Source organism: Rana temporaria, chromosome 6 (genome assembly GCF_905171775.1).
Source record: "Rana temporaria chromosome 6, aRanTem1.1, whole genome shotgun sequence".
Taxonomy (NCBI): domain Eukaryota; kingdom Metazoa; phylum Chordata; class Amphibia; order Anura; family Ranidae; genus Rana; species Rana temporaria.
Genome location: NC_053494.1, coordinates 112928081 through 112955662, shown reverse-complemented (window position 1 = coordinate 112955662; position 27582 = coordinate 112928081). Strand labels below are relative to the sequence as shown.

The 27582-nt window shown below is 41.6% G+C and overlaps 1 protein-coding gene across 1 annotated transcript in view; it reads right to left on the bottom strand.

Moving 5' to 3' along the window:
• Positions 1 to 27582, bottom strand: part of TRPM2 (transient receptor potential cation channel subfamily M member 2) — a 262145-nt gene that overhangs the window by 59449 nt on the left and 175114 nt on the right. Inside the window, exons 16-21 of the mRNA XM_040357186.1 lie at positions 25178 to 25288; positions 23411 to 23639; positions 18358 to 18476; positions 9651 to 9783; positions 6058 to 6229; positions 2807 to 2990 (exon numbers count right to left, since the gene is read on the bottom strand). Coding sequence (XP_040213120.1) covers positions 2807 to 2990; positions 6058 to 6229; positions 9651 to 9783; positions 18358 to 18476; positions 23411 to 23639; positions 25178 to 25288 — 948 coding nt within the window. The remainder of the gene's footprint in view (positions 1 to 2806; positions 2991 to 6057; positions 6230 to 9650; positions 9784 to 18357; positions 18477 to 23410; positions 23640 to 25177; positions 25289 to 27582) is intronic.

Here is a 27582-nt window from a genome sequence, read left to right as displayed (position 1 = left end):
CCACTATCACTTTTTTTTAGTACATTGTACAGGTGGGCCATTTCACATTCAGGTTTAAGGCATTCCCCGAGAATGTTATTTAAAGTAATTATTTATTTTTAATGCTGCCCTTTAGGCCTTGTAACAACCTGCTCCCTTTTAAATATTATTTTTTTTGTCCTTTTTTTTGCATTGGTTCATATTCCCCATGGAAGTGCCCAGCTACTCATGCACTTTTTCCACAAAGCTTTCAACCTGGCATTGAAATAATATTTGTCTCCCATAATATTCAATAGCGTTTGGGGGGTTGCAGCTCTTTGAAATTGCTCAGCGAACGTCCAGTAAACTAAACTGTTCCATTTGCTACTTGCAACCTCCACAGTAGTACAGAAGAGAATAGTGTCCATTAGCACTATGGCATGCCACTTTTTGGATCTCCACTCTGGAAGCACCCACCAAGCACAAAGGGGGCTACATACTGGTAATGTCATGGCATAGAGCCCATATGCTTGCTGGCTTTCCAATTATGGTGATACCAAACTGTATGGAAAATCATGTATCTAGCATTTGAAGTGGGTGGGGAGCATATTTCTGTTTTGAGTTTTAAAAAAGAGCTTTTGGAAAATAAAAATACAGGATAAACAGATTGGCAGGCTGAGAATGGATCAGGCAAGTTAAAAATAATGCAGATTTCAAGATTTACACATCTCAATTGTGACTTAATAATAAAAATGTCTGAAAATGTTACTTATCACCATAGCAACTAATAATTTGCTATCCTATATTCTCTTTGCTAAAGAATACAAATGAAAAACAATATGCAAAGACTATCTCTATGTTTAAGTCACATTCAATTCCTGGTACTTGTGTTGTTCTACAGTACTCTTAATTTTGAGGGGTGGTAATGGTAATGAATACTTTGTTGTATTTTGGTAAAACTACTACCACTTTTCAGTTCTTGATTTTACCATGTATTTCTTTTCAAGCATTATTTTTCTGTAACTTGATTATCAAATCTGCCCAAAGTAAATATCGAATTTCAAGACTGCTTAAAGGACAAGTACAGTTTTCAATAAAAAGTCCCTAGTCTGTACTCCCTACTCCGTAACCTACCCTAGGCTAAATCTTCCCCACACAATTGCTTACTTTCCAAGGTATCTGCATTTTCCATCACACTGCCATGCCTGCCCAATAACTTCCCTTACCCTTAAATGGCTGTACCCATACCATTGGAGTAAGACCCTATTCAAGTGTATGAAAAGTTACTGTGCAGGAAGCACTTAAAATATTTTTGCATAGAGGTTGTACACACAGCGGGATGCTTCCACTACCATAGAAATATAAATGAGCAAGTGGGTGGGGGACGTTTTAGCTTACAGTATATTAGTGGGGTAGGAAGTGGCAACTGGGAAATATTTATCTAAACCTGCCCTTTAATCAATGTGAACTAATAAACATGTGGCAACTGTGTGTTGGCAATTTTTGTATGACACATAAAAAATATTAGATGAGCTAAAGGCAGAAATTATGCATTTAAAAGGGAAGGCTAAAAACAATGTGAAGGGTAACATGGACCTGGGGGATCTGAAGCTGACCACAAATATTTGAGAAGACTGATGAAGCACTTCACTCTGCCTTGGCAGTTGTACTTCACTATGGCACCTCGGTAAGAAAAAAAAGAAGAGATGACATGAGATGACAGAAATAGTGAAATTCCCTAACAAATAAAATGTCCTAACATTAGATGAACAGATGTACTGTATGTATCATAAAAAAAAGTATTTTTGTTAAATACATTTTCTGCACTTACAACTAAAGTAAGGTCTACATGCATTTTTTCTTTTTAACTAGTAGGTTGAACAAAAAAAACCTCACAGATCCCCACATCCACACAAGCAATGTGGTTGTGGGAGATTCCCACTCACTGTGCTATTGTATTCTGACAGTGGGGAATCCCCTTCCTATGAGAATACATTGAAGGTAAATTGGGTATCTGGTGCTCCAGGAGGCAATGCCCTTAGTTTGTAATAATGTACATTTTATTAGTCAGTCTTTAGTTAAAAACATAGTTGAACCACGGTAAGGGGGTGATTTAAAAAGAGGCAGCCATCCTCAGAGTGTGTCCAGCAACTCTATATAATAATACAAATATATAAAAGAAACAGGGGGGGGGGGGGGGTATCATTTATTGCACAAGATTAAAAACACTTACAAGATATAAGTGGGAGTCATGCTCATCATAAGTATGTAGTCCAGGCAGTTCCAGCAGAAGGAGCTGCGAGCTCTGAACACGTAGTTTTTCGTTCCACAGCGACAGTCCTGACCCCTTCCTCCCGCCCCCTGCTGGTGACATCTTGTTCAAGCTGGACAGCATGGAGCTGACTACTTCCTGGTTTTCCTGAATGTTCAGCAATTCAGCACAACATCACACCAGGACCTATCCCAGCTATTCGGATCATGCAAGGAGTCTGTGGGACACAGTAGAACTGCCAGGACTACATACTTATGGTGAGCATGACTCCCACTTATATCTTGTGAGTGTTTTTAATCTTGTGCAATAAATGATACTGTTTTAATATACTACACTTAGAGAGGCACCCCCCCCCCCTGTTTTAGTTATATGTCAGAATACATTGATCTGTGCTGTAGCAGCTGATCTGGTTTTCCAAAAGGATGGTTTGACAGTGCTAGTCTAATGAGCAGCAGAGAACAAACAGAGCTAACACATACCAAAATGTGTCCTGTTTCTGCTGAAACAGACACATTTCGATATGTGTATACGCAGCTTAAATGTGAGTTATCAGATTTTGCATAAAGAGTGACTTACTTAAACATAGCAATGAGGAGGTTTAGGAGAAGAATGTTGGTGAACAATAAGTAGAGGCACAGTAATAAAACAGTCAGCCACTGTGGAAATACTGGCTGCTGGTTCTCCTTATTAGATTCAGGACATTTCTGCTTGTTTGGATCTGTCCCATTTACAGTGCATTGGTCAATACTAAAATTCACTCCTACAAATAAAATAAATTATAGTACAATAAGTAAGCAAGCTTTTTTTATACTAGTTTAATCATTCAGAATGAATACATATTGGAATATAAGCAGAACTAAACCCTCCTATTCTTTACAGCCAACGAAGCTGCCATCTTAGCCTCTGTTTGATCTGCATTTGCCAGATGTAATTAGCTATAATTTGAGCACAAGCACTCTGTAAATTGTAAACGTTCAGTTACATCAATTAGGTTTAGTTCTGCTTTAACATGAGTACATTTCTGAGAACTGGACTTAACCTCCTGAGCGGTGTTCCTGAGTCTGACTCGGGGTGATATTTTTGGGCTAAAATCGGTAACCCCGAGTCAGACTCGGGCTTGCCTCGCTGGATGTACAGGGAGTGTTTACTTACCTTGTCCCTGGATCCAGCGATGCCACCGCGCTGTGTGAGCGAGCAGGACCTCGCTCGATTCACACAGCGTCCTCCTGTGCCGCCGATCTCCGTTCCCTGCGACGTTACGACGCACGGGGACGGAGAACGGCGCCAAATTCAAAAAAGTAAACAAACACATTACATACAGTATACTGTAATCTTATAGATTACAGTACTGTATGTAAAAAATACACACCCCCCTTGTCCCTAGTGGTCTGCCCAGTGTCATGCATGTCATTTTATATAATAAAAACCTTTTTTTCTCCCTGCAAACTGTAGATTGTCCATAGCAACCAAAAGTGTCCCTTTATGTCAAAAATAGTTTCAGATCAGCTAGAAAACAGCGATAATAAATTATAATCACTTGCAGAATTGTGCGATAGCGATTTGTGGGGAAATTCGTCATAAAAAAATAAAAATAATGACATTATATTATAATTTATAATTTTGTTTTTAAAAAAATGTCATACCCGGGATGCCTATTAGAATCTTGTTTGGTCAGATTTAAGTGAGTTATTTCTAAAAATTACAGACCTACAATATAAAACGCCAAATTTCCTTGCAAATAATGGTACCGCTTTCAGCATGTTTTTTCTGAAAGAATCATACCGCCAGGGAGGTTAAGACATGTCCAAAAACACAATTTACATCAATTATAAATTCAGTAACAAATGAATCAGAAAAAATAATAGTAAAAGCTTGCTGTTCAGTTTTCAGTAAATTTAAAGACAGTTTGTAAAAAACAGGCACTTTTCTCCAGTCTGTAAATGTCTGTAGACAGGAGAAAAATGCCCATAAAAGAATCTCCTTGTCCATAACTCTGAACTGCGCATGCGCACTTCTGGAGTCAGACAATTTGTGAACTGCTGGGCCTGGCCTCATATTGGGCAACAGGGCAGGTATGGGTGCACGCCTGCGCATTGAAATCATGGTGTTCATCAGGTGTGGCTTATATTAATATCCCCCGTCGCATGAGTTGAGGCCAAGCTAGACAGCTGACAAATCGGTTGGCTTTGGAACTGCATATGTACAGTTCAGAGAGACTGTGACAAGGTTTTTTTTAAGCGTTTTTCAGCCAGTCACTTTGTTCCAAAAGGATTTTTTTTTCTATAAATTATTAAAAAGTGTTAGCTGGAATCAGCTTAAATTTTTAGCCACTGTACAATCCATCTAAATTCAGTAGTCCATCTAACACTACCCTCTCCACAAATTGACCTTGCACCTGTCCAAGAGTGGCTACATTGCTCCTTCATAGATACAGTGGAGTGAGCGTAGCAACACTAAAACAGAAAGAGGTTGATTTACTAACACTGAAGAGTGCAAATTCTGGTGCAGCTCTGCATAGAAGCCAATCAACACTCATTTTTTTTTGTCAAAGTTTAATTGAATAAGCTGAAGCCGATTGGCTACCAATCACAGCTTCACCAGATTTTGCACTTTCCAGTTTTAGTAAATCAGCCCTACAGTGTGTTACTGGCTGGATCACCAGGTGAAAATAAAAGGGAATAAAAAGACTAAATCAGTCACCACATCTAATGCCGCGTACACACAATCGTTTTTCGGCAAAAAATTCATTTTTTAGCATGTCCAAAAAACAACGTTTTTCAAACTTCATCATTAAAAACGTTGTTGCCCACACACCATCGTTTTTGAAAAATGATGAACAAAGCGCGGTGACGTACAACACGTACGACGGCACTCTAAAGGGGAAGTTATATTCGCCTTTGGGCTGCTTTTAGCTGATTCCTTGTTAGTAAAGGATGATTTGCGCTTTTTTGTCTGTTACAGCGTGATGAATGTGCTTACTTCATTCTGAATGGTAGTTTTACCAGAACGAGCGCTCCCGTCTCTTATTTTGCTTCTGGGCATGCACGGGTTTAAAACGTTGTTTTTGCCCACACACGATCATTTTTTACAACACGAAAAACAACATTTTAAAAAACGACATGAAAAAATGCAGCATGTTCGAAAAAAATAATTGTCGTTTTTCTGAAGCCGAAAAACGATGTGAAGCCCACACACGATCATTTTAAATGATGTTTTAAAAAACTTCGTTTTTTTTTCATGCCGAAAAATGATCGTGTGTACACGGCATAAGGATTGGTAACCTGCAATTTATTTTGATTGTATTTTGAGTTTAGATATGCTTTAAATGCTAAAATAAGTACCAATATTTAGTTTTATATTCGTTTCCTGATGTCCCCTATACAGCAGCACACTTTGCTTTGCACGATGCCTTAGCCCCGGTTCACACTAATGCGACATGATGCATGAGAAGTCGCGCTTCATTTAGTGCAATGAAACTATTCTAAAAGTAGTGACTTTTGGTCTGACTTTGGCATGACTTGCATTGACTTCTGTTAAAGAAGTCATATGCAAGTCGTGTCAAAGTGGAGCTGGGATGTTGGCTTCAAAGTTACGGAAGTGTAAACCTGGTCTAACACTATGAACAGATTTACAGAGACAGAGCACAGTGATGACCTAGTAAGTAAGCTGCTACTCCCCCTTTGTCCAATCAATGGGCTTGGGGGGTGTTGGTGACTAAGAAGTATAATTGCAAGAGTGACAAGTAAGGCCACTAAACTAGCTATGCAGTCTTGTTGTGTGTTATTTACGATCATCAGACATATTGTTATAATTACTTGACTTCATACCATCTATATAAGAAGGAATCTGTCCAAATAATGTCATGTAGGAATGGTAAACAACTCCACGGAATATCCAGTCAACCCTTATCTCATTGTGAATCAATATTGCTTGTTTTGCAACTCCAAAGGATATCACCCAAACAGCCAAGAGGAAAAGGAAAAAGAAGACATCTTTCATCTGTGCTTGGGAAAAGAAACACATTGAATGCATTATGTGTGTTTACATACAAGAGGGTGTGAATGTACTGTAAATCATATACAACACAGATACTTCCAATCACCGGATCTCAGATAACCTGACACTATACTTAAATGAGCGAATGTAAGATGGCCACACAGTATACAATTTGCAAATACAATCTCCTTTACATCTTACAATGCAATAGGAGGACACACCTAAACAATCTAATAACTAGACTGGTAGAGCTAAAGGAGATTGTGCAATCAAATAGTATAGCCACTATAGTCACTTTTAAAGCAGTACTACGTAAAAAAAATTACATCTCAGGATGCTAGATTGCATGTGCCTGCCTGTCTTCTCCTCCCCCTTGCGCACTATTTCAGCTGCCGTGATCAAGCGGCAACTGCTGATTGGAGGGCGGGCTGTATTTCAGCCACACCTGAGGACATGTCTGGCATCCACCCTGTTTTGGTTGCTGGATGTCAGGACATGTCTCTATGCGATTGAGGACATTTACAAGGTTCACTAATATCTCTGTTTTTAGATAATAACCATCTAACTTACAATGAAATGGCTGTGATATATATCATCACTCTAGTATGTGTCTGACCACTTAGATCGTAATGCTATACATTATTATGACCATAGTTTTCCACCTTGGGCTTGCACCATCTTTACCATGATACATAACAATTTTTTTGTATGAACTCTTGTGTATAGCATACTAATATTAGCCATATTGCTCTAACAGATGCTGCTATAGTTCCCTTTTCTTTCATACATTTATAAATATCTATTTAACCGTCATGATTGCTTACATACTTGAATGCAACTATATTGCTGATTTATTGTTGTATATACATTATCTTACAGTTTGTACCCTCTCTATATCGAAGAACTTTCCTTCCTCTGCACTATGTAACTGCATCACTAAGGTCACTGTCCACTAAGTGTGTTTGTCTGCCCTTTACCTCTGTGGGAAGATTACAAAATATGAGAGTTTGTCTCTCAAATCACCTTTATCATGCAGTTTTAAGATCCACTGGTTTTTGATTCATTGGAGCTCTGAGACACAGTCCTTTTATGTTTTTTTTTAATTTTAACCATAGTCTGATGGAATGTTCATCTGTGACATCACCATAGTGTGGGTGAGTGCATCCTGACATTTTTTGTACACTCTTTATATATAAAGGAAATATTTTATTACTGTACTTTCTTGTATTGTTGTACTTATCTTTTATTATTTATGTCATAGATACACTACCCTCTTCTTCAAACACCCCTGAACAAGGAGATTCTTACACTCTGAAACGCGTCGGATAAAAGAGGTCTATGTTTGCTATGTCTTACATATGGTGAAATTGGCAAAGATCTGTATTCATTCCATTTCCTACATGCTTATTTGGTTTTATACAATGTGTTAAAATAAATACTACTGTTCTATAATATACGTATACATACTTTAATTTAATTGTTTGTGCCTTAAAAGTCCACCTTAGGGGTATTTAGTTTGGTACGTAAAAATTAAGGTAGAACAACAGTGAGGAGAAGACCTTCCAATAAGCACATATTAAAAAAAACTGTGTTTACCAATTTATTTTAACATTGTATATACCAATACAACATTATGGAGAACAATAAGCCATTTACCTGGCATTTTACTTGTAGATGCAAAAAGAATTTCCTACTAGCAGTATAAATGTGCCCTTTATTGTGTAATTGTGTCTACAATTGGAGCTGCTTAAACAGTAATTGCTGAACCTTTTTTTAAGCAATACATCACATAAAAACAGATGTAAACAGCTATAGACACAGTAATTATTACAAGTTTTAATGTGTGTTCTCTGAGGGTATATACGTTCACTCTCAATTTTCCTCACTTAGCTAAGTGTATGTTCACTTTCTAAAAACAATGTTGATAACTAAGGTGAGGCTGCGTTCACTTTAGTTAACCAATCATATGCTAGCAAAAATGCAGCTTTCTTACAAAAAAATCCCACACACGTTTGAGTATTTTACCACTTCAATACCAGGCACTTTCACCCCCTTCCTGCTCAGGCCAATTTTCAGCTTTCAGGGCTGTCGCAATCTGAATGACATTTGCCTGGTTTGGCAATAATGTATCCATATGAAATTTTTATAATTTTTTTTCACACAAATAGAGCTTTCTTTTGGTGGTATTTAATCACCCCTGAGACTTTTTAAAAATACCAAAATTCTTGAAAAAAAATAAGATGTCCTCCCCTGCGTCCCTGCTGGATTCGCCATGGAGACGGATGTCTTGGTCGATAGGATCTGCTCCCAAGATATCAGGCTGACTGGCTCCTGCCTTTACTCGCTGGTGAGATCGTTTCTTTGGCCCCCACTTCACCTCTCACTGATGTTTCCATGGCTAGCAGGCAGCCAGCTTCGGTTTTAATTTGCCAGTGATTGATATTGATATATGAGCTATGCCCTCAAATTTAATTTGCACTGATGGTGGAGACAGGCCTCTTAGACTAGCCGTGTTTGGTTATGGATGCTTACGATATAACTGACTGGAATGGTTATGTGGTATTTTGAAGGTTGTAAACTGTGTAAACAAGCATCTCCCTGTTCTGCCTAGTGACAGGACACTGATCGTCTTCTCCCTCTCATCGGGAGCAGCGATCAGTGTCGTGTCACAGTAAACTCTGCCCCCCACAGTTAGAATCACTCCCTAGGACACACTTAACCCCTTCCTAGCCCCCTAGTGGTTAACCCCTTCACTGCCAGTCACATTTACACAGTAATCTGTGCATTTTTATAGCACCAAAAGTGTCAGACAGGTAAGTGTCCATTTTTTAAAAGTCAGCAGCTGCCGTATTTGTAGCTGCTGGCTTTAAAAAAAAAAAAACGGCGGAACCTTCGCTTTAAGCTCTATTTATTTTTTTATTTTTCTTACAACAGTATATGAAATAGGATTTTTGTGCTCATCACAAAATTCCTTCTTGGAAATGAGGGGAATTATCTACAACAGGGTCAGAGACAACAATACAAACCTGAAAGAGCTTTATACCATTCACCTTCTATAAGCATAGTGGTGACGCATATTAGCTGCAGTTCTACTGCAGTAATCTCCATTATTTTTGCAATAAAATTGACTAATATCTGCATATAGTCAGAGCACAAAACCAGACACTAAGGATAATTATTCATTAAAGCTGTACCATTTTTATTACATGGTCAGATTAATTTTTACTCCCACAGAAGTAGAACGCATGACTAGTTATTATTTAATGTACTCAGGCCCAGGTACTGTACTTGTCTTTGCAGATATCCTATAATTAAACTGTTTAATTTTATAAATAACAAAGACTGGGTGTTTTGTAATAGTCTCTTACCTAACTTTGTTATATTTGAATGTGGTTAAATACATTTTAATCAATATTTTACTTACCATTCTTTTAACAATGATGATTTTAGGTCCAAGGGTTTTGCTGATGGTAAATATATGCATGAGACGTAAACAGAAAATCACAAAATCCAATGACAAAATTATTCTTCCAGGATAAAATGTTGCTGGAATTAACCTATAAAAGAAGACAACAAAGCACATAATTTCTATTGTTGTAAACTGAATTGATTTAGATTATTGTAATTAGGGTTGTCCAGATACCGATACCAGTATCGGTATCGGTACCGATACCGAGTATTTGCGGGAGTACTCGTACTCGCGCAAATACCCCCGATACCTAAATAGAATACTTCCCCCCCCCGCCGCTGCCGCCGCATCGCACCGCCGCATCGAAAGCCGTCGCATGGGTTAAACGCCGTGCGGGAACATCACAGCTTTCATTTGAATAGCTGTAGTGTTCCCGCGCGTATAGACACTCCCCCTTGCTCGAGATTGGATGGGTGATCGTGATCTGTCCAATCCCGAGCAAGGGGGAGTGTCTATACACGCGGGCAAAACAGCTATTCAAATGAATGCTGTGATTTTCTCCATGCGGCGGCTTTCGGCGGCAAAGGTATGGAGGGACATGGCTAGAGGGACATTGCTGCATTTGGGGACACATTTAAAAAAAGTATCGGTATTCGGTATCTGAAAAATAAAGGAATATATTAAAGACACCAAGTGCCAATATAAAACCACAGCGCTATGAGAATAAATAAATATTCAAAACTAAAGTTATGCAAGTGTACAATGTGATAACACAATTTCAGTGATTAAACTCATACATTGAAAACATGCAACAAAATTATTATATATTAATGATAAATATAAATTTAAATTTAAGTGAAAAAAAGTCCGTGTTGTAACATAAAGACGTGAAGAAAAGAGTTCATATAACTTCAGTGTGTATAATCCACTTTTCAGAACTTCCACCACACCTCAGTGTTCAGTGCTCCAATCCCCCTCACAGTGGACACTCACCACAATGCTATGCCTCCCACTCTCGTGTTTGGCTAACGAGCTTGAAATAAATATCTCCACGGTGTCACCCGTCAATGAATTCCAGTGTTAAATGTAAGGATGTTCCAAGTAACAATGCAAAAAAAGGAAAGGTGCACAATAGTGTAATAACGTAAGGCCAGTTTAATATAAACACATATTCGGTATCGGCGACTACTTGAAAAAAAGTATCGGTACTTGTACTCGGTCCTAAAAAAGTGGTATCGGGACAACCCTAATTGTAATATAAAGGTATAAAGCCATAAAGTAAGGGTTCAGTCCATTCAGATTCGATAGCTCTGTAGGTCACAAAAAACATTAGATCACGTGACTCCTGAAAGCCCTGAATACTTCTGCCAGTGAGATTTTTGTAAATGTTAAAGTTCTATGGAATGTAATTTTTAACCACTTCAGCCCCGGAGGATTTGGCTGTCCAATGACTGGGCCATTTTTTGCGATTCGGCACTGCGTCACTTTAACTAACAATTGCGCGGTCGTTTGACGCTGCACCCAAACAAAATTGACGTCCTTTTTTCCCCCACAAATAAAGCTTTCTTTTGGTGGTATTTAATCACCTCTGCGGTTTTTACTTTTTGCCCTATAAAACAAAAAAAGAGCGTAAATTCCGAAAAAATAACAATATTTTTTACTTTTTGCTATAATAAATACCCATAAAAAAAATATATATATAAAAAAAAAAAATCTTTCTCAGTTTAGGCCGATATGTATTCTTCTACATATTTTTGGTAAAAAAAAACACAATAAGTGTATATTGATTGGTTTGTGCAAAAGTTATAGCGTCTACAAAATAGGGGATAGTTTTATGGTATTTTTATTAATTTTTATTTTTTTTACTAGTAATGGCGGCGATCTGTGATTTTTGTTGTGACTGTGACATTATGGCGGACACATTGAACACTTTTGACGCTATTTTGGGACCATTGTCATTTATACAGTGATCAGTGCTATAAAAATGCACTGATTACTGTGTAAATGACACTGGAAGGAAAGGGGTTAACCACTAGGGGGTGAGGAAGGGGTTAAGTGTGTCCTAGGGAGTGATTCTAACTGTGGGGGGGCTGTGCTACGAGTGACAGGACAGTGATCACTGCTCCCAATGACAGGGAGCAGTAGATCACTGTCCTGTTACTAGGCAGAACAGGGAAATGCCTTGTTTACATCTCCACGTTCTGCAGCTCCGTAAAACGATCGCAGGACACCGGCAGACAAAGCAATTTCAAAGCAACATACAGGTACATTGCTTTGCGCAGCTGTGCCCTTCTGCCAACGTAAATGTACAGGCGGCGGTCGGCAAGCGGTTAAATAGGCATTTACTGCAACTTCCAAAACAGCAGGTTGTTATTTATGAGCAGTATTCAAGAACATACTTATTGGGATCCATTTACTAAAAGGAATAGAAATATTTTGCAAAAGTGAATAATGTGAGGTTGTTTTCACTTTCAACACCTATTTTTTAACCTCCTTAGCTGTAATCCCAAGTCTAGCTCGAGGTGAAATTTCAGTACCAAAAGCCGTAACCCCGAGCCACACTCAGGATCGCATTGCAGGATCCAAGCAAAGTTACTCACCTTGTTCCCTGGAGCCTGCAATGTCTCCCCGCTGTGTGTGTGAGCTGTCTTCTCCTCCGCCAGATTCACACAGTGCCTGAGTGCCGAGCTTGATGCGAGCGTTGCGACGCACGGGGACGGAGTTTGGTGCCAAATAAAAAAAAAAAAAAAACACAGTATACAAACAGTACACTGTAATCTTACAGATTACAGTACTGTATCAAATTATTTCACATCCCCTTTGTCCCTAGTGGTTTGTCCAGTGACCTGCATGCAGTTTTACATTATAAATACTTTTCTTTCTGCCTGGAAACTGGAGATTGTCCATAGCGACCAAAAAGTGTCCCTTTATGTCAAAAGTGGTTTTAGAGCAGCTAGAAAACAGCGATAATAAATTAGAATCACTTGCAGAATTGAGCGATAGCGATTTGTGGGGAAATTTGTCATTAAAGACTGAAAGTAATAACAGCGACAATTCTGCAACTGAGCAAATTTCAGTGTATTTAAATTGATTACATTATTGAATAATTTGTATTATTATTATATTATTATTTGTTATAATTATTTATAGTTAAGTTATAGTTCGACCTGTGTGTGTGTTTGTTCATGTCACTATCATTTTCAATACAGTACAGTGTTCACTTATAAACACATCTAAACGTTTTTTTTTTATTTATCTATGCTTCGCGTTGACACCACCAACTGTGGAATTAGTAATTTTTACAGCTGTCAGTAAATGTCTGGGAAATTTTATGTCAGTTAAAATCATTCCTTTTTATTAGGCAGCTTAGTGTATGAAGGAACTCCTTGACAGCTGATTGCAGCACCAGCAGCCACTTATTCAGGAAGAGTTTGCAGCAGTTGGGATTTTTAAATAGAATTAGGCTGAAGCCAGCAATGGAAGGAGCAGGCGGCTGCATTTGCAGATCTCACTCCTCTAGTTGCGGCTGCAGAGTGATCTCAACTGTGCTCCACCTGCTGCCTCTCTGCATAGATATGTATTTGGAATCCAGGGCTTGTCTGCCAGCAACAGCTCTGAAGCCTGTTCCCATGGCCTCAATCTCTTCCTGAGTAACCTATCCTGCTTCTCTCTATTAGGTACTCTTAAGGAGGGGGATTTAGAGTTGCGAGTAGAGCACCGTATTGGGGAGGTGCCGATTTGTGAGAAAAGGGGGCACCTCAGAACCCTGCACTCTGAACACAGGGCACCCCTGAAACCCTGCACTCTGTACACAGCCCACCCCTGAACACTGTATGCAGCGCACCCCTGAACCCTGCACTCTGTATTCAGCGCACCCCTGAAACCTGCACTCCGTATTTAGCGCACATGTGAACCCTGTACTCTGTGCAAAGAGCACACCTGAACCCTGCACTTTGAACTTAACGCACATGTCTTATATTTAATGTACCTTTAAGACACTCCCACTGCTAGTGCTGGAGGTAATACTGCTGCCCCCTAAATCAGGGGCGGATCCAGAGCCTAGTCTCAGGAGGGGAACTGACAGAAAATATGTTTTTTTGCAGTCAATTTATCAGGGAAATGGCTGGTGTTGGCATTTCAATCATCCTGGTACCATGGTTGTTATGGTGTCGGGAAGATCGAAGTGCATTATTTATATTATTACATTGTAATATAAAATGAAATAGTTTAACTCACCATAATGCAGAATCAGTGGGAGCCCCGAGTGTGTGACTTGCCACCATCACCTACCACCAGATGCAGCTTGTCACTTGCCACTTCACCTACCACAAGTTGCAAATTGTCACTTGCCACATCACCTCCCACACGTTGCGGATTGTCACATGCCACGTCACCTGCCACAAGTTGCAGATTGTCACTTGCCACGTCACCTGCCACACCTTGCGGGTTGTCACTTGCTGCCTGCACAGTGAGGGCGGAAGTTACTGGAGGGATGCAGGGCAGGTGTGGAGCGGTGAGAGATGATGCCATCTATCTGCTCCCCCGCCCGCCGCCTTGTTGATTGGCCAGCTTCCCGCTCACCCACAGAGCCATCCAGCTGACCACCTACTCTCTCAGACTCTCAACCACCGCCGAGACCGAGCCACCCTGCAGCCCACGCTGTCACCCGCCTGTGGAGCCACCCACTCTGTCACCCGCCCTCAGATCCACCCGCTCAGTCTCTCAGCCACCATCAATGAATTTATCGGGGGTGGCAATTTCTCCATTGCCCCCTGGATCCGCCCCTGTCCTAAATGTGTTTTTGTCATGAACTGTGTCATGGCATTGGTCACCTGCTGGTGGCACTGTTTCTCCCAGTAACAGGGGTGACAGGCTGTTCTGGTGTCCACCAGCGGGTGTCTCACATGTGATGGACTCTCTAATTAAGGTTCACTTAAGGTGAACTGCTACAGGTATATAAGCCCGCCCTTCACTGCGGTTCAGTGCTTCAGTATTTTCCTGTCAGCCTTGTTCCTGCCTGTCCAGATACCTGTAGCCAGTTTGTTCCTGATATGCTCTCCGCCCTGTCCTGGACTCTGTTTCCCCCCTGTCTCACATCCCTGCCTGACTTGCTATATATGCTCTTATTTCTTGTATATATTTGTTTATTAGTTTAGGTGGCGTTGATGGTTGCTGTGTTTATAGTATGCTTGCTTGTCTTGTGGGTTTTCTGTTTTACACGTGTGCCTTAATCTTAAATGAATACATATTTTTTCACTTATCTCTGTGCCTATTTTCCTTAGTGCAGCCCACTGATCTGTTAACCAGTATTGGATGCCTGTGTAGACATCCTGACAGTTTTTTCCCCCCAGCCGAATGGGAACTTTGCATTGAAATACTGTGTCTCAACTATAAGCCAAGCATTTGGCTTGTGCCTGCGGCCCAGTCCCATTGATGGGCAAGTTTGACATGTGACGCTGCCTGTGAAACTTGAGTTAAAATTGCCACACTATGAAGCTAAGGATTGAGGCCATGGCAATGTGTACTCACCCAAGCAGCTGCTATGTTCATTTAGAGGTAGGTGGTCAGGGAGCAGTTCTGTTTAATCATTCTCTTTTAGGCCACTCCCACTATTAGAAGCAATCTGGTCATGCCCATTGCTCTCTTTGGCATGCATAACAGAACTTTTTTTTCAAATGTATCCCAGCATGGTGGCTAATAATTTGTCATGTTGTGTTGACATTTTAAATGTAAACCAGGCCAATTACCTGTTATGGGTATTACCAGTGTCATGGAAATGGCCATAGGACTGGCAATGTCGCCAATACTCATTATGGCTTCACCAGACAAACCTCCAGGTGCATTTTCGTATGCCAATGCATGACATTGCTAACGGGCATATGCAGGTGCATGACAGCACTAACAGGAGTGCACAGGCACAGGTTGCGATAGATGCTGATGCCCACTGCTTATATAAACCCACTGCTGAGATCCCTGAGTTGCTGGACTATTGTCACATACCCTGTGTTCCCTATGTTCCTGCATTCTGATCTTGGACTTCCCATTGAACGACCCGGCTTCCTCTACTCGCTTATCCTGATCTCCTGGCTTGACCCCTGGCTTATATTCTGACCTACTTCTGCCTGCTCCACTGCTTGATCCCAGGTTGGCTCACCAAATCTGCTTCTGCCCGTCTTACTGTGAATGACCTCTGCTTGTTCCAATGACCCTACCTGAATCCAGAATCTGCTTAATGACTGATCTTACTGTGTATGACCCCTGGCCTGGCATCTGATTCTCCTACCGGAGTTCCCAGCTACCCGCTATGTCTAGCTCCTTTCTAGCACACCTGCCACACAGTGCACCCAGCTTGCTTCAGCTGCTCCACGGTGATCAAGTCATCAGGCCACAGCCAAAGGCAAACCCTGCTTCTTTGGGCACTGCATTCCCTGTTCCACCTTTAGGGTTGTGCTGCACTCAGCCGCAAGGGAAGTCCTTTCAGCACCTTGGCCTCCAACTAGACTTCTGACAGTCAGTGTTTACAGATTGTGTTTACACTGTTTAAATATTGATTGTTTGAGTTTTTAATAGGAGTTCTGTCCTTTTTTCAGGTTAGTCAGTATACAATGTGCTCTGCCAGTGTATTTTCCATGTTCTGTCAGCAAAAAAAGTTGCAGGAGGTTTGCCACCCTGCTCTGGATTTTTATCCAGGTACATACAATATCATGAATGCCAAAGGACCTCAGTTTGTAAAATTAAGTGTTTATGGGGTACTGTATCAAATGCCTTACTGGAGTCTAGATACACTAGACTGTACACAAAAATTGGCTAGCAGGCAAGTGAGTTTATTGGAAGAAGATATTTAATAAACTCATCTACCAAAAAAAACTCTACCACCTAGCCAATATGTATGTGGCAAGTTTAGTTCCAGTTTAAGTAACCATTTAATTTTCTATGCTAAATCTACCCCAATTCAAAATGAAATTTTTTTTTTAGATTTTCATGTTTGTATTAAAGAACAGCCACATCTTAATAAAGCTTACTACTTATGCAGTTATCAATCAATATATTAGCTAGAGTGGGTTCTGTAATTTTCACACATGACTGTTGTAGCAAGTTGTCACTTTGCAACATAGCTAATAGACTACAGTTTGTGATTGAAAAGGAACTCAGCTCCCTCTGGTGTTCAGTTGTTATACTGCCATGACTAGTTTGGTTGCATTATGCTAGAACAAGGCATTATGAACCTTGAAGTACGGGGAGATAAAGACTCCATGGCCTTGGGTGTTTAATAGACTACAATGCCCACAGTGCTACTGTGCTACCAGAGTGCATTGCATCCTGCACAGCCTTCTGGGAGGAACTACTTAAAGGAAGGGAAGGCTTGCGTCCGGCCTCCTGGGACGGCAACTTCAAGCAAGCAGGAAGCCTGTGCTGAGGCCTGCTATGAGGGCGCCTAGGCCTAAGAAGCCTGTGCCTACAGTCGCCAGCGCGGATCGCCTATCCTGAGGGGGATCCTTGACGCAGTGTTTGGTCTATGTTCCACGGCAACCAGAGTCGCTTGTCCACCAGCACTTTATGACGGCTGCGTGGAGTACGAGAGACTGCCAGTTGCGGAGAGGCCGAGAACCATGACACTAAAGACGAAGCGTACCGGAGAGGGGAGGCCTCATTGGGTGAGAAGGGCACCTGCCCAACGATATAATAACTGTATCGCAGGAACGTGGATCTGATAGACTCACTATTATTGTTTGGAGGTTAATACGCCACGTGCAGTGATACATTGCATCCGGCAGTGACTGTGCATTGTCTGAGAATTGCCCGCTAGGGGGAGCCAAAGGGTATATAGACTCATATACATAGTATAATTATTCTATACTAATTTGTACAGTATTATTGTTCCTGAGAGCTGGGTGAGGCCTAGTGGAGAGGTACTCCAGTGCTGGTAGTACTGTACTGGGGAAATCCCTCCACCGCCTTCTTACACAGGTCTGACTTTGGTCTGTATTGGTTAAACTTGTTCCTTAATCTTTTATCATTGACTCTTGCAGGGCCCTGTAAGAAGTCAACTGCTGTTTGTTTAACTCTGTTTTATCTTTTTCTCTACCAAGTAAACACTTCTTGGTTAAACTGCATTTTGTGTGGAGCCTTATCTATTACCATTTGGACAGGTGGTCAGTACAAGTTAATAACATTTAACTGTATCTTTGTTACTGTATGATATCATTGTGGTTCCCAACTGCCAGTGAGTTCCACAATCGTCACATTGTCCCGTTGTGCCAAGGGAGGGTTCGAGCCAAACTTCTGGGGTTGATAGGCAGAGCGTAGATCCAAAATCTAAACCAGCAGCTCCTACGGGGGTAGTGCTACACTGTATTACAGCTTATAGCAGATTTCAAAACGATGATAGCAATAGCTACTAAACTTTTCCAGTTACTGTACCAGTATAATATGTTTTCTATGTGCATTTTCTTTCATTCAGAGGAAAACCATCATAATATAATATATTCCACACACTTTATGCTATCATGTAATGCTAAGGAACCTCTGGATCGGGTTTGTATATAAAATTCTTAGAGTAGAGAAACGACCTAAAGAAGAACATTTTTGCCTTGTCTAAGTCTTAGCAAGGGAAAGTAAGCAGCTGCTTATATTCTGCTTTGCAGCAGATAGGTTTATTACTCTGGTTTCACTATACAGATGTAAGCTATAATCATGATGTCAAAATGTATCAATAACAAACCTGCAAATCAGCCCACCAATGAAGATCAGAATGGCACAGACATCAAGTTTGTTCCAAAAATCATTGAAATACAACGATGCTTGTTTCAAGAGACCAAATCGATCAGGGTCATAAATCAGCTAAAAAAAAAAAAAAAAAAAAAAATTAATTGATATGCTGCATGAATGTATTTCACTTTATTAAAGGGTAAATTATCCAGATTGTAGCTGAGCCATAAAGTTATAGCCAGGGCCAAGCTGCCTGTCCTGTGGTCGGTTTCAGTTGCGGGCTGCAGTGCTCCCTGTCCCCTCTCTCCTGCTTCTGTGTATCATCACTGAGCTGGCTGCCTGGGTCTGTGTTCAGCAGTGACTCTGTAACACGGTCCCGCCCCCCTAGACTGGCTCATGTGATAGTAGATAGAATCAGTGTTCAGCCTATCACACGAGCCGGTCTAGGGGGGCGGGACCGTGTTACAGCGTCACCACCAAACACAGACCCAGGCAGCCAGCTCAGTGATGATACACAGGAGATGCCCGCCTTATGTGCCTGAATAGGAGGATCGGATTCGGCAGGGTGGCTGCATATAGAGGAATTGAGCTTTCTATATTCCTCCATACAGCCGCTGAATGCTTGCAAGAAGGAGAGGAGGAGAATCAAGCATTCAGCGGCTGTATGGAGGAATATAGAAAGCAAATTTCCTCTATATGCAGCCACCCTGCTTCTCCTTCTATCCAGATCTCCTCCCCCACCACACTCTTAAGCTCCCACCCACAGTTCTCTCCACCCCTGTTCTTTCGCCCCCCCTGCTCTCCAGCTCTCCCCATCCTTCAGCCACCATCCCAGTGCTCTCCCCCCCCAGTGCTCTCCACCCCTGTTCCCCCCCAGTGTTCTCCACCCCTGTTCTCTCCCCCCCAGTGCTCTTTACCCCTGTTCTCTCCCCCCAGTGCTCTCCACCCTTGTTCTCCCCCCAGTGCTCTCCACCCCTGCCCCCCCAGTGCTCTCCACCCTGTTCTGCCCCCAGTGTTCTCCACCCCTGTTCTCCCCCCAGTGCTCTCTACCCCTTTTCTCCCTTTTAAGTGCTCTCCACCCCTGCTCCCCCCCAGTGCTCTCCACCCCTGCCCCCCCCCAGTGCTCTCCATCCCTGCCCCCCCAGTGCTCTCCATCCCTGTTCTCCCCCGCCCCAATGCTCTCCATGTTCTCCCCCAGTGCTCTCCACCCCTGTCCCCCCCCCAGTGCTCTCCAAAACTGTTCTCCCCCCAGTGCTCTCCAAAACTGTTCTCCCCCAGTGCTCTCCAAAACTGTTCTCCCCCCAGTGCTCTCCACCCCTGTTTCACCACCCAGTGCTCTCCACCCCTGTTCCCCCATGCTCTCAACGCCTGTGCCCCCCAGTGCTCCCCACCCCTGCTCTTTCTGCCCCTCCCCAGTGCTCTCAAGCTCTACCCATCACTCTCCAGCCCCCCAGTGCTCTCCACCCCTGTTCTTTGTGGCTTCCCTTCCAGTGCTTTCAAGCTCCCCCCAGCACTCTCCGCTCCCCACCCCTGTACTCTCCACTCACCCCTGCATTTTGCCCCCACCCACGTGCTCTCCAACCCCACCAGTGCTCTGTCTGCCCCCCTGCATTTTGTCCCCACCTATGTGCTCTCCAACCCCGCCAGTTGCCTCTGCTCCCCCTGCATTTTTCCCCCACTCATGTGCTCTCCAACCCCTCCAGTGCTCTTCGCCCCCATAGTGCACTCCAGCCCTCCGTACTTTCCACCCCTGTTTTTTCTGGCCCCCACTGGTGCTCTCAAGCTCCCCCCTGCTCTTTGTACCCCCCAGTGCTCTCCAGCCCCCGTGCTCTTCACCCCTGTTCTTTCTGCACCCCCCCAGTGCTCTAAAGATCCCCCCAGCGCTCTTTACCCCCACCCCTGTGATCTCTACTCACCCCTGATCTTTGCCCCCACCCATGTGCTCTCCAACCCCGCCAGTGCTCTCTGCTCTCCCTTCTCTCCAGTTCCCACCCAGTGCTCTCACTTCCCCAGAACCAGAGGACAGGCTGACTGGGGGCAGAAAATGAGGACGGCTGAAGGTGCATGTGGCCAGGGACCACTCCATCTCACAGAAAACATATCCTCTGGAAGGAGCACTGTTCCCATCCAAAACGAGAACAGACCCTGCCTGCTGATGGCAATCATGGATATCCTGCTGGTATGGAAGGTACCGTATCGAGCATCAACAACACACCTTCCCACAAACAGGGAATGCAGACTGGGACATGGGACATGGGGCATAGGAAGGGATGCAGTGATGGGCACAGTGAGGCTGCATCCGTGGGCACAGTGAGACTACATTCATGTGCACAGTAAAGCTGCATTTGATGGGAACAGTGAGGCTGCAATGATGGGCACAGCGAGGCTACAATGATGGGCACAGCATTCATGGGCACAGTAAAGCTGCATTTGATGAGCACAGTGAGGCTGCATTTGATGAGCACAGTAAGGCTGCAATGGTGGGCACAGTGAGGCTGCAATGGTGGGCACAGTGAGGCTGCATTTAATGAGCACAGTGAGGCTGAATTTGATGAGCACAGTGAGGCTGCATTTGATGGGCACAATGAGGCTACATTTGATGGGCACTGATGAGGCTGCATTTGATGGGCACTGATGAGGCTACATTGAGCTCTTGTATCATGTCTGCAGCCTCTGGCCATCTCCTGTATCATGTCTGCAGTCTCTAAGGGAGTCTGGAGAGGAGTCAAGAGTGGGAGCACCGTCGGGATGAGGGTCATGAGAGAAGTCAAATGTGTGTGGAGAGGAGACTATATAGGATAAAACCAGAGCCACCGAGCAGGAGCCAACTGACTGAGCCCTGCACGGTGCACCTGAGAGGAGGTCAGTGACAGCGCCCCTAGGCCAGTCTGAGGGGGGTTACTGATTGATGTAAGGGGGAAGTGAATACGATAATGTAAGGGGGCACTTATATAAAGGTTTCCCCCTTATATCAGTAACCCACCCCCTTTAACTTAGTGTATTCTTTCTGCGGAAGGTGGTCCCCCACATTCTGAGTTCCTGGGGTCCCCCTTGATGATTGACCACTTTTACCACTTTTAACTGGAATTTGCTTTTATATATAAAGAGCCCTACGTGCTTTCATATCTGTCTTATCTACCGTATTTATCGGCGTATAACACGCACAGGCGCATAACATGCACCCTAACTTTAAAAGGGAAGTTTCAGGGGAATAAAATTCCACAGCCCCTTGCGTATAACACGCAGGCATAGTTTACCCTCTATTTTCAGGGTAAAAAAGTTAGTGTTATAAGCCAATAAATACAGTATATATAATACACTCTTCAAATGTGCTTCAAAATGTATGGTTTTCCTTTTCATGAACAAGAAAATAATGACGCTATGCTGTTACGCTGGTATATTAATGCTGTGGGGCTGGTATGAAATTTTTTCCAGGGCTGGTTTTTATTCCCAGTCCAGCCCTGTTTATATCGCAAGCATTGAACTCAGTAGCACAGCCTGTATTGGGTCTCTCCAATCCATCGTCCCCCATCCTGCAAAATATTGCAATTGGGAAGCTATAAAATACATTCTTGGCTGCAGCACTGACCTTTTGATTTATTGCTTTTGGTGTTTATCGCTTTATGTTTGCAGCTCTTAATGGTTGGTGTTCACAAGATTAGATTTGCTACTATATATTTCTAAGAACTTCAGAAATTTGCGTTTCATTAACATTGTGTGCTTTTTATATGCTTATATTATTTCGAGGAATATTTTATTATTTGTAACATCTTAAGAAACATATATCCTAACGATCAGTGATTTGAGGTGGGTGATCGAACGATGGTATATGTGCACCAAATACCTATGGATACACCATCAAGTGTGGATAAATCCCCTAAACGGGGTAAGCTTACCACAGCAAGTCACAAATAAACTTGCTCTCAAATCAGTTGATCATCCAGGGGTGTAGGGGTTAAGCAGCCCAAGCGGAGGTACATGTAAGGACAAAAGAACAAAGATCTCTCATAGTGCAAAATTGCCCTACAATAACCCCGAATAGGATGGGTGAAGCCCACTAGTAAATGCCCGTACAATAAGTGTGCTGTGTATAAACATAAATGAAAAAGGTTTCACCGCCTTCACCGAAGGGCCCTCAGTTGAAGTCGGAAGTGACGAAACGTGTCAGGGCGTGGCTACAGACAGCGCTACACAGAAGTCTTGTTTGCGTTCCACCGCGCTCCACCGTCCACCATCGACAGCGAGGAAAACCTACACATCGCATCCGCAGCACTCGCGCGGCCCCTTCGGGCAGGAGGTCTTCGGTGACGGCGGTGAAACCTTTTTCATTTATGTTTATACACAGCACACTTATTGTACGGGCATTTACTAGTGGGCATCACCCATCCTATTTGGGGTTATTGTAGGGCAATTTTGCACTATGAGAGATCTTTGTTCTTTTGTCCTTACATGTACCTCCGCTTGGGCTGCTTAACCCCTACACCCCTGGATGATCAACTGATTTGAGAGCAAGTTTATTTGTGACTTGCTGTGGTAAGCTTACCCCGTTTAGGGGATTTATCCACACTTGATGGTGTATCCATAGGTATTTGGTGCACATATACCATCGTTCGATCACCCACCTCAAATCACCGATCGTTAGGATATATCACTCATTTAATTTGAGTTAGATCACTTCTACTCTGAGCGCTGTTTTTATCTGTTTGAACACAAGTTCACGTTCACCGATACTTTTTATACATGTCTAAATGGTTCTCCATTTAATTTTAAATAGCTGCTCTCTTTAAACAACACCAATTCCACTCTTTGGTGTCGTTTGTATATATTATTATACATTTTATTTATTTATTTATTGATAGTCCTTACCCCACCTCACTGTCACTAGGGTGAAGCAGTTATACAGCCACCTGGCGCCGGAAGTGCATTAGTAGGCCTTTTTCACTGCACCTCTCTTCCATCTTAAGAAACATAGTCGATATTTTCAAAACCATGCTTACAGAAACATGAACAAATTACACGTTTAAAATATCTATAGTACACTGGTGGATATGTCTTTGAGTTCATACCTGTCTTATTTCCTCACAAACAAGTGAAAAAAGCCAGAGGTAGATGACATGCTCCCTCCAGGAAGGTACAGGCTGAAAGTCAATCATTAACACGTATGCAAAAATCAGCAAAAAGCCAAAGTATGACAAGATGTTCAGATGAAAAATCACTACTGGTGCCATGAAGAAAGCTGTTAAACGTTCCATTATTCTCCCGCAGTTTGTCTTGTTTTGAACAACTGTCTGCGGCTTAAAAGTGAAAATATTCTTCTGTAAATATCTGTTCTTTGCTGCTACTTTTACTTGAATTTATTAGCACATACAACATTTCTTGAACATTATTATGCAAAGACACTAGGCAGAATATTTATAGACCAGTGAATGTGACAGTTACCAAACAATCACTGCAGGTGAAACTTCCTGGTGCATGTGTTTTAAATTATAGTGATTTATTTACCTACATAGAATGTTAGTGAATGTCACATTCATTGTGTTATACAGCAAATATGACCTTAGAAACATAGAGCATTCATGCAAGGAATCCTAACCTTGTCACTTCCCTAATGTGGTGTCTTGAGTATTTATGTTGTAGCCCTTTATAGACCATAATCTAACTGCCTTCCTTTCCATTTGAAACTTAAAAAATTGAATTATTCATAGCTTTAGGGCCCATTTACACTAGAATGTTGCCATTGCGTTCTGCAGCGGGTATCAGTGCAAAGCTAATGACACCCCAAAATGCAGGTTGCAAATGCACTGTGTTTGCCCGCACTGGATCACATCATATAAATGTGCCATGTGAATTTGCTGAAATTGCACTGAAAAGAACCGCAAGTGAATCGCAAAAAAAACATGCAGCGTAATACTGTGTGATTCACATGCAGTTCCTGGTGTGAATGGGCCCTTTCATTTTAACCCATAGTCACAGCTTTTCTAGTTGATTACAGAAATAATGCATGCACTGGAAAATAAAGCCTTTGCCTTTCGGCCTCTCCTCTTTTTTTCCTTCTTCTTTCCTCTCTACTTTGCCTCTTCAACTGCAGAAAGGAACACTGTAGAATGTGCATTCTCTCTAGACCAGCTATCACTAGTGTGAAATTGTTATAAGTAAAGATGTGTAACCAAAGGTAAGTGAACGAGTGCAAAAAAGTTAGTCCTCTTTGCATGGGTTGTGTTTTCTATAATGGATAGTCACCAATGCTCTGTGTTACTAAATGTTGGTAAAGCTAGTTTGGCCAATGCTTTACTAGTGTGATGTCACATTTGGACAGATTCATTCGAAATTCCAGGCTTAAGTGATAGGTACCAGAAGACATCAATGGTGATTGTTACCTGATCTGCCAACATAGATTGCAAAAATATTGTATGCATTTGGATCTTCTTCAAGCTGAATCTTGGGGAACAATATCTTATTATTACTGTTCCCCAAGATAAAAGAAGCCCCAGAGTGTCTGCAAAGGGCATAAGCATCCATACTTAAATCTGTGATATGATAAGTGATTCTAACAAACCACCTTGATTGTCCTTTAGGAACCCCCTCCATTCTCTAGTCTAACCTCTCATCCCCAGTAATGATCATAGCTGATACATAGTTTGCAAAAATGGGCAATATACATCTATTCTAAAAATTAAACAATGTCACATATGGCTATGGGCAAAACAGACTTTTTTTGGGGAGCGCTTGTTTCCTTAAAAAAAGGTCTGATAATTAGTTTGAAAGACATTTGTCTGTTCAGTTTATTTAACAAAATTTGTGTCACCTTTTACTGTGTATATATGGATACTTATCTTAATGACAGGCTGTTTCTTACTGCCTCCCCAGGTGTACATTCGATAGGAAACACTGCTATGTTATTTTCTTTCTTCAGAACTTGATTCTGAATGACTTCCTCATCTTTCCTGTGATGAAAGTTAAATATAGTTATGGATAAAACAGACATTAAATTCCATTCATACTCAACTTGTCAACATTATTAGCTGAGATTATTGCCCATACAGTTTATAATTTTCTTTCTATGCAGTATAAATGACATAATAAATTATATTGTAGCTTGGGAGCCTCTAACAAGGCAAGACATTATAGAATGGTACTAAAGCACAAAATTCAATCAACATAGTAGACGTGTGTTTCTTTTTTTTTCGTTCTGAATTAATATTTGGGCACATTTTTTGTTATTCGGATATATAACGTAACGAAAGTTTGTCCAAATTTCGGAAATTCGGACTGAAATCCAAATAGAATTTTACATTGAACTACAGTCAAATTCTAACTACATATACAGTATTTCTGAAATCAAAGACTGTGCGTATTATTAGAATACCATTTAGAAATAATGCTGTTTTTGTTACGCCAAAGGTGATTTAAAGAGTCGTTGTAGTCATTTGATTAAGATCTTTCTTTTGTTTGTTCACTTTGCTGCATTCGAATCGAAAACAATATAACATTTTTGTTTCGACTGATTCGAAAACGTATTGATTTGATCGCTTAGAATTGAAAAACAAAATGAAAATTCGAAAATTCCTAATACAATTCTGAAATGAACGAATCAACCGAATTTAACTAAACAAAATAACTAGATTAACAAATCAAAGTGAAACAAAGCAAACGTTCTATGCCACTTCCGGCGCCTGCTCTGTACCCTCCGCTGTGTTCTGGGAGATACACAGGTCCCAGAACACAGAGGGGACCACTGAAGATGTGCAGCGCAACTCGCGCATGCGCAGTAGGGAACCGGGAAGTGAAGCCGCAATGCTTCACTTCCTGATTCCCTTACCAGTATGGCGGCGACAGCAGCCAATCCACGAGCGGCAGATCAGCTTCTGCTGCCGACATCGTGGGCGCCCTGGATGGACAGGTAAGTGTCCATGTATTAAAAGTCTGCTGTATTTGTAGCTGCTGGCTCTTAATATATATATATATATATTTTTTTGTGGGAACTCCGCTTTAAAATGTAACTAAAAGCCAAAACAGGAAGTGAGAGGAAATCCCTCTAAAGTGAGGGAATCTTGGTGTGTCACCAGAACTAGTGTCCCCATCGGAAGATTTCCCTTCTATTAGTTTTATGATGTCAACCTAAAATGAGGGATTTTATTTTACTTTCACTTTCGATGATAAGGGTAAACAAGACAAATGGAGAGAGTCGATTTCCCTAACGGGAAAAAAGAGAGCAATAAACCATGGCAGGTCTTCTAATCCCTGTTCACTCCATACAAAACTTTAAAAAAAGTTTTGCTTTAAATTACACTTTAACTTAAGGCTAGGGTTATTTATAGTAAAGATCAGATACAGCTCTATCCAATCTGCCCCCTGCTATTTTTTATACCACATTGTGTCTGTATTTTTTGTTTCATTATAAAACACAGAGCATGGTGTCCATCTGAGTGTTCTCTGCTTAATGCAGCCTAGAACACTCTGGAAAAGAATGAGAACTCTATCAGGTGATCTGATAAAATCATGTGTCAGGTTTACTCCTCCTCCTGGAAGTTTTCCCCCCTTATTTATTTATTTATGGGGGTTTCGCTTGCAGGGAGAGAAAGGAAGCAAATCAAACAGACATCATTGTGGCACTTTGTAAATGTGCCAGAAGAATTTTTTGCCCCCCTAAAAAGCAACAGTATGGTCATGGGTAGGCCATACTTCTACTTTAGTGAACAAGATGAAGTTGCATTTACGCCAATTGTCGAATCATGTGCAAGGAAAGCTAACATAATAGGAATATGCTTTAATGCAAAATATGAAACTAAAATCGAATGTTTAACATTATTGTTAAATGTGATGACCCTATAGTCATTACATTTAACAATAATGTTTTACATTCGGTTTTACTTAGTACGGTTTCATATTTTACATCAAAACATATTCCTATTATCTCCTCTTATATCCTCTTCATGCACACTAGAAAGCTAAAAACTGCTTTAAAAATGCTGGACAAAAAACACTAATGTTGTATCATTTTTTTTGCCGGCATTAGGCAGTGTTTAGCATAGAGTGTGAAGCCACGTACACACGACTGTTTTAATGTCATGGAAAAAAAATAAGTCTTTCTCGACGTGATTCTTGTCAAGCCTGCCTTGCATACATACGATCGATCGAGAAAAAAAAATGCTTGAGCAAAGCGCGGTGACGTACAACACGTACAACGGCACTATAAAGGGGAAGTTCCATTCGAATGGCGCCACCCTTTGGGCTGATT